Consider the following 8825-nt stretch of genomic DNA (forward strand, 5'->3'; position numbering starts at 1 on the left):
GTTTTTCCTAGAGCTTTTTCCTTCATTAATGAAGTCAGAGAATCGGAAAAAGTTTTTGCCGATTTTGAGAAACTGAAAAAATTGAGAGTACTGACTTGGTTCTCGATTTTAAATGACCAGAGTAGAATTTTCAGATCAAATTTCATTATTTATTGGATGTTGTTAAACGAATTACCCAATCATGCGATTTAATATACCGAACTGTGGGTTAAGATTAATCAGCCAGATCAAGCAGATTAGATAAAGTTAATAGCCAATTGCAAGGCACGACCAAAAATTTGCCCACACTATAAGCTTCGGTCGCATGGGGCCCTATGGGACCCCATGTCCTCTTTCCAAGTCGATCTGGCGAAAACCTTTGGTATGGACCAGGCTCTTGGGTGATTATTGCTGTATCCAAGGTTGCAGTAGTTTTAACTGACCTTTTATTAGCTTCTCTGTCGACATCTGTTACATTAGGTCTGAGAATGTAAGTATGATTGGCTACACACTCTTCCATAGTGACATTGTATCTGCTCTGTTCAAACACAGGGTCACTGTTTGCATCCACGATTGAAATTGTGAGAGATACAGTGCCCGTTTTGGGTCCTCGGTAGGTGCCCAAGTCGGCAATTTCGACCACCAGTTCGTACGAGTTAATTCCTGGAACAAAATCACACAAAGATGCAGCTTAATGTATATGATGCAAAAGTTATTGCGACAACAATTTCAAGGAAAATGAAATGAACTATCTTAGGCCGTCTTTTTTCTCCAATCAAAATTCAAATTCCAATTTGAGAATTCAAGAACGAGTGGTACCACACCCGCTACCACTGTAGAATTTTTAAATATGTGTTTTTAGAACTCGAAAAGGAGTTATGGTGATCTATTCTTTTTATCCGTGACTTCTATTTTCGCAGGATGCAAAGTCAAACGTCGCACGTGAAAACTAGTGTTTAGGTCCATCTGCTGAACAAATGTCAAAGAAAAAGAGAGAATTGTTTTTATTCATGAAGTATTCTAAGAACTATGGACAAAAATAAGTGTAAAAAATTTTTGATAAGCGAGCAATTTTCAAAGGGGCTTCTTGAAGTTTTACGTTTTTGCCAAAGAAGTTTGTCTCAATTATTTTGGCAAGTAATAGTATGCATGGAATCATATTTGACCATCTCAGGCTAATATTAGGTATTTAAATATTTTTTAGCCATTTGTGCGATGTTGCCCCGTTGGACGTTCTTTTAAAACTCTTTTGGCAATCTTCAACTTTGTATAGTTTCTTTAGTCTTTCCTCTTTACCGTTAATTTTCTAGTGTATTTGTAGATCTATTGATTTGATTGATTTTGAGTAGTGTTTGCTTAAAAGAACGCAATATTTTTGATCAAATTTTATTTCAATTCAGACTTTTTTTACGAATTTTTGCCTTCTTCTAGATTCAAGCTTTTGGTATTAGTTTTTTTAATCATGGGTTTATTTCGAGTTATTTAATGGGCACTGTAACTAGAGGTGAACCCTTCAAGATTACAAAGTCCAGTTTATCAAATGTAGTAAAATATATAAATTTTCAACTTCAAGTACTTTGTTGTTTGTGTTTACTTCATAGTACCAAAAAGCTACCTACAGCACAATTTGTGCGCTTTAAGTGTCACTTTTGCTCAAAACGTTTGATTGTCGCGAAGGCATGATCAAACAAGCTAAATTGCCCAGTTCGCTTGGAATCGTTGAAAAATTACGAAACTGAATTGCATTTTCAAAACCTTATTTTTCAACCAGATGATGCCTCTGTGCATACAGCAAAGATTGTCATCAAATTCCAAAAGAAGAGGAGAGGGAGGTACTGGAATGGTGGGCATTAGTTCCGATCTGAATCCAATTGAAAATTTATAGGCAATTGTGAATCAAGAATTACGAAAACCGAGTGAAATTTAGTAAAATTTGGAAGAAAAATACCCAAAACCTTGACTCAGATGTCCTTAAAAATTTCAGAACTTCATAAACTGTCTACTATATAATAGAAAAACTAAAAGCCTAATTTCCCGTTATTAGAAAACTGATTTAAACTAAAAATAACTTTTTTAATGCTTGTGCAGCTTTTTAAAAATTTTCTTGGTGTACGTAGCTTTTTGGTATTATAGTGCATTAATTGTTGGTCAAGATGTCTCTGACAGTCATTGGATTGATCAACGGTCTAACCGAAACAAATGAGAAGATGTCTAACAATTATTAGAAACCAGTATTTAGCATATTGTGGGGAATTTTGTAAGCAAACAATTATGTTGTTGTTCTTTTTCGTTTCGCAATTGGTATTCATTCATTGAATGAGAACTATTTTTTATGCATTTTAAAAATTGAAGTGTTTAGGTGCAAACAATTTTTTTGCAAATAATTGTTTTCGGGACGCAACTTGTCACGCTCTTTTATCAGACTTTTATGAAACAAAATTTCCGTTAAATTGGGGAGAATAATAGTGGAGAATTTTAAGTTTCTCTCAAATTTGACTCAACATGCTTTCTGTGCATATAAATTCTTTCATTTATCGATTAGTTTTCTACGTTTTTTTTAAATTTTCAGGAATCCTACTTATAATTGATTCATGGTTCTCAAACGTATAAAAAATGAAAAACAGTGGAAAGTGAAGTAACCATAGATTAAAATTCTTCCAGATTTTTGTAAAACTATAAAAATTAGGTTTGTAAAATCGAAAACGGATTCTATTCCCAAAAACCCAATTCAAAAAAATTTGTTTTACATTTTTTATAACTCAGCCTACTTTTTTTTAAAATTTCAATCTGTACTTCTCTTTTATTAGTATCTGGTATTTTGAAAGCTACGCGATTGTTGAAAAGAAAACCTATGTGAAACTTGTTTATGAGGGATCAAGTAGTTGGCGACAAAAATACAAATTTGGTACGATATGTTTGCTGCTAGTGAGCAAAGAGTGAGGTGCGATTGAAAGCAGTAACTTGGCATCATAAAACTAGACTGTAGAAAAATTTTAAAAACAGATTTTTTTTCTCACCAAATAACTCTCCAATCAACAAACAACTACTTCTTTTTTTTTGGAAACAGTAGTCGTCATTGGATTTTTCTTATATGTTTCTTAAAACATTCACTACGTTAGAACCATCTGTGCCATAGAAAGAATACTCACACAAGCCCTTGTTGCTCCAATCTCTAAAATGGGGGCTAAGAACTTCATACAAGCGCTACTTTTTTGTTTAGCAAATTTAGGTAAATACAGAAAAGGTACCATTGAAGAGCTCTTGGTTACAAATCATTGGGTTACATTTATTTTCTATTTACAAATCTAGAATTTTTTGATTGGAAAAAAATTCTCGCACAAAAATAGCCCCAGTTCAAGCCACACTTTCCATTCAAATGTTTTTTAAGTAAATGTATTGTTAATAAAAAATTAACGCGAAAAAAAATGCATTTTTCGACGTCAAGCCGACTATAACACTTTGTAAAGTTTGCGCAAGCATCAATAGGTACATCAGCTTTCAGCAGAAGAAAATGGTTTTGCTGACATCAGATTAAATAATATTAGCATAAATTTTTTCACTTTTTAAAATGAAATTTAAATCTTTCAACAATACGTTGACGTTTCCGAAGACACGAATACCAAGAATCTTCTTGCGCATCTTTAAAACTTTGTGCTAGTTGTTCGCGTTATTCATTCAAGAAAAATTCTTACAGATTACAGTTTTTATGTCCCAGCTCTCATTCTTTTTTGAATGGAAATCGAGGCATTGAAGACGATTGGACCAGATTTATCTACAATTTTAATGCTATTAATTTCGTTTTCCTCCAAACATTGGGAGCCTCTGTTTGCCTGTTTCACTCGCGATTCTCAATTGCTCGAATGGTCAGATCTAATATTTCGCAATTTGTCTATGAATTTAGTTCTCCGGGCTGAATTTCACGATTTTTCCGGCTATGAACTTTACTTCTTCAATAAAAAATTCGTTTGCCTTTACCAAATTTTGTCGCATTAGCTACATTTTGGCGTGAATTATTGTTCAATTTCATGGATTAGTTTTACTTTTCTTGTAATCAGTTCATCTTGAGTTTCAGAAGCGGTTTCTCAAGTAAAAATTGATTGCAGTCAAAGTCAAGTAACGAAATCAAAAATTGAAAACTTTTAGCCCAATAATCCAAGTCTTAGATGCCTGGTATTTGAACTTTGATCTAATTAGTCACTGGCATCGTGTGTAATGCTTATCGCTAATGTTGGTAATTTGTCATTAATGAAAATGAAAATGCCTAACTGCGAAATAGCATTGAAATAGTGTCAGTTCTTTTGTGCGACAATTATTTTTGTCTGCTCTTTCAACTGAAAAGAGCTAATGGGAATCGCTGCCGGATAATTTTCTCCTGTAATTAAAAACCTTCCGCACAAAAAACAAAAAACAAGTTCAGTATTTCTTGTAATCGGCCCGAGAAAAATAAATTTTATGTTCACATGAGTTAACAAAATTTATATTTTTGTTATTTTTTTTCGGTTTTTTTCGAAAATCAGAATAATCAATCAAGGTGTTTATAGTCCACTGAAAACAATTTTTAAATCGTAATCGTGTTCCACTATAAAAAATGAGATCTCGTTCAAAGTACATGAAATATTTTTGATTGATGATAACCAAAAGTCCAGAAGAATTTGTAAAGAAGAGTGCGACTCTATTTTTTTCCAAAAATTATAAAACTCAAACAAAGTGGCTATTTTATTGACATAAGCATACAAGATATAGCGATGGCGATAACTTCAACTTCTTATATTTAATGGTGCGAAACAATTTGGATCATTTTTTAGAACTTTTCTACTGTTTCATTTAATTTGACAAAAGCAGCTAAAAGAGTGATATCAAAAAGTTTTCTGCAGCTATCGATCAATTGCTTGATGAGCCACTGCATAATTTAATTTGGGAGAACTTGAGACTGAATTTGTTTTCACAAAATATGGTTTCCGTTTTCCTAAGTACCTTTACAGATTTATTTCATTGTTAATTAATTAATTGTTATTATTAAAGTCCTTTAGTTCATTTTATTTCTTTAGTACCGAGAAAGTTTTGCAATAAAATAGTGGAAGCAAAGGACAATTCGAGATATAATACAAATATTCGATAGCTGTCGTCAGTTTTTTAAGAAACAGGCTACTACATTAATCCTAGAAAAAAGTGGATATTCAAAATAGTAGAAAGCTACTCGTCAACAAGCCCATGAATTTGATTTTTAATCTGAACGCAGATTGACATTATAGGCCGAGGTGAGTTTTAGTCAATTAAATTGTATAAATTATTATTTTCAAGGTTGAAACGCACATTATCGATTCTCATTGTTACTTTTATTTTAAGGCTCTTAATTGTTGAAATTAGTTCTTTCAAGGTCGTTCTATCCATTCTTCAAGTTTAGTTCTTCACGATACACTACTAAGTTTAAAAAATTTTAAATTCACAGACGAGCACCAATCGGCCATCATGGACTTCGAATGATTTCTTTTCGACCTCTAACAGACCCAATTACCTATTAATAGCCATTTGAGTGATACAACGACTTCTGTTATCATGACTTTTTTAACCGTTTGGGTTGAAAATCCTTATTATTATTATTCATGATTAATAAAAACTAAGATATCGTATTTCGAGAAAAAAAGTATATATTTTCCTGCCCGGACCTAACGCCAAGTCAATTTCAGTACTAGGCAAGTCTAAATCCAAGTCTTATCTAGGTTTCCAGTACTGGGCAAGTCTAAATACAAGTCTTACAAGTCTGCCAAGTCTTAACCAAGACTTGGATAACACTTGGAAGTTGATTCCCAAGTCAAAACCAACTTTTCAAAAAAATTCGAGTGAAATTTTCGAATTCAAAAAAATTTCGCAACGTGCCACGATTTTGGCATTACTTTTTGGCCACTTTCCCGGGGTGCTAGAAAATGATGCCGGGGGCATACCAAATTGATTATTGGGTGATATTAGCACCCCGGGAGGGTCTATTGAGGGTATTTCAGGTGTTTTGGGCCGTTTTCAGCCATTTTTCAGCCGTTTGGAGCCGAATTTTAGCCGAAAATCAACATATATATATTTGAGATCTTGAAATGTCTGGGTATTCGAATCGAGGAAAAGTTATGAAGAAGACTGTGACGGTTCCCATGCTGTCAAGGGGCCCAGTTTTACAAAGTCGTGGAAACCTGCTCGATAGTAGTGGGAATGGTCAAAATGGTCTGCCACGAAATGGTCAAAATGGGGACGAAAATGGGCATATGGCAGTGCCGATGTACAGATTGTCAGAAGAGCCAATCCTGCCCTCTGTTAGTTTAGCAATGTATTATGGGCATACCAGGCATGCCATGGGCATACCACGGTATATTTTGGTGGCATATTGGTTGGCATATTGGCTGGCATACGGGCATTTCGGCTATATTTTGTGGTCAAATTACACAGTGCTCAGTACCTAATTTCTCATCAACCAGTGATCCAAATTTAATGTGCCATATATAGTTTTAAAGCTTAGATAATAACGGTCTCAATGAGCTATGTCTCGTTTAATTTGACCCAAAACTGATGGAGTTATTAAAGATCTGGCGTTGTGACACCCGAAAATCTGAGGTATGCCCGATGGCCCATCGTTAATAACTTTTTAATGAGTGATTCGATCTGGATGATTTTTTGATATGAGTAAGCCTATTATCTGCTCTAACAAACAATATATGTGCGAGCTTGATTGGTATCAATTTGGTAGAGTTATTAATGATCGAGCTCGAGGTACCTCTTGTGAAGGTAGGTCGATTTAGGCGGTGCTCAGTACCTAATTTCTCATCAACCAGTGATCCAAATTTAATGTGCCATATATAGTTTTAAAGCTTAGATAATAACGGTCTCAATGAGCTATGTCCCGTTTAATTTGACCCAAAATTGATGGAGTTATTAAAGATCTGGCGTTGTGACACCCGAAAATCTGAGGTATGCCCGATGGGCCATCGTTAATAACTTTTTATTGAGTGAATCGATCTGAATGATTTTTTGATATGAGTAAGCCTATTATCCGCTCTAACAAACAATATATGTGCGAGCTTGATTGGTATCATTTTCGCGGAGATATTAATGATCGAGCGCGTGGTGCTTTGTCTGGATATGGAGCTCCATCAAACCCCAACCCCATCACCACATCAACCCCCCCCCACATCAACACCCCCAACATCCCAACATGACACCCTCCACACCCAACTCATGTGTGCTAACTAATTTAATAGGTCTCAACTAGTTGCGTACTAATTTCACTACTACTACTACTACTACTACTACATGGGTCGACTTGGGTCAACTTGCCTTCTACTCGCAGGCCGGTCTTTCGCGAACTACTGACTCAAATTAAGAGTCATATATATGGTTATAAAGCTCAGTTTAAGGCGGTTCTAATGCGCCATGTCTGGTTCCGATTGGTTCAGTATTTTGGTAAATATTCATGATTTCAGACTCTGTACCCCGAAAAAATGGGTCATGCCGAGTGCTCGTTCGTTAATAACTTTTTGTTGAGCGAATGTTTTTGGCTCAAAATTTGATATGAGTGAGCTCATTATGTGTGCTAACTAAATTAATAGGTCTCAAACCGTTGCGTGTCAATTTCACGAAAAAAAAATGAACGAGCGCAAGGTAACATGGGTCGACTTGGATCAACTTGCCCTCTACTCGCAGGCCGGTCTTTCGCGAAACACTGACTCATATTAAAAGTCATATATATGGTTATAAAGCTCATTTCAAGGCGGTTCTAATGCGCCATGTCTGGTTCCCATTGGTTTAGTATTTTGGTAAATATTCATGATTTCAGACTCTGTACCCGGAAAAAATTGGTCATGCTGAGTGCTCGTTCGTTAATAACTTTTTGTTGAGCGAATTTTTTTGGCTCAAAATTTGATATGAGTGAGCTCATTATGTGTGCTAACTAAATTAATAGGTCGCAAACCGTTGCGTTCCAATTTCACGAAAAAAAATGAACGAGCGCAAGGTAACATGGGTCGACTTGGATCAACTTGCCCTCTACTCGCAGGCCGGTCTTTCTTGAACCACTGACTCAAATTAAAAGTCATAGATATGGTTATAAAGCTCATTTTAAGGCGGTTTTAATGCGCCATGTCTGGTTCCGATTGGTTCAGTATGTTGGTAAATATTCATGATTTCAGACTCTGTACCCCGAAAAAATGGGTCATGCCAAGTGCTCGTTCGTTAATAACTTTTTGTTGAGTGAATGTTTTTGGCTCGAAATTTGATATGAGTGAGCTCATTATGTGTGCTAACTAAATTAATAGGTCGCAAACCGTTGCGTTCTAATTTCATGATAAAATTTATGAGCGAGCACATGGTAACATGGGTAGACCGGTATTTCGCGAATCACTGATTCTTAATTAATCAGGGGCGTGATCCATCCAATGGATGGAGCTGTGAGCCCCCACTATAAAGATACAGCATCGTATGTAAACTTACCGCAAAAATACATGCTCATAGCAGCGCCAAAGTCAAGGCACTATAACTCTAATTATAGGTTGTGTTATATAAGTGAATGATCTATTCTGTTTCCCCCCCCCCAATGTTTATATGACCCCCAGTTACAAATTGTATGTTGTTATATAGCACGTTACTCTGTGAAAGATAGCTCGTGCGCCTGAGGGTCATAAAAGATTTTGCCTACTAAGGCACAAGATACGAGTTGGTAGTGAAAAAAGCACTGCAAGAACTATCAATGTCAGTCGGCCGTTTGGAACCCCGGCACACTCTGAGGCATATGAATAGCGCTGCCAGAAAGAGCAAAACTTATTCCCGTGCGTCTGTACGTTACTGCGTCTGAGATTAAAAAATAAGAG

At 35.6% G+C, this 8825-nt stretch overlaps 1 protein-coding gene across 1 annotated transcript in view; it reads right to left on the reverse strand.

Moving 5' to 3' along the window:
- LOC142352900 (protein dachsous-like) overlaps positions 1-8825 on the reverse strand; it is a 165768-nt gene that overhangs the window by 73712 nt on the left and 83231 nt on the right. Inside the window, exon 25 of the mRNA XM_075405055.1 lies at positions 423-642. Within this exon, the coding sequence (XP_075261170.1) occupies positions 423-642 (220 nt within the window). The remainder of the gene's footprint in view (positions 1-422; positions 643-8825) is intronic.

This window comes from Convolutriloba macropyga, chromosome 14 (assembly GCF_964194025.1).
Source record: "Convolutriloba macropyga chromosome 14, txConMacr16.3, whole genome shotgun sequence".
Taxonomy (NCBI): Eukaryota; Metazoa; Xenacoelomorpha; order Acoela; family Convolutidae; genus Convolutriloba; species Convolutriloba macropyga.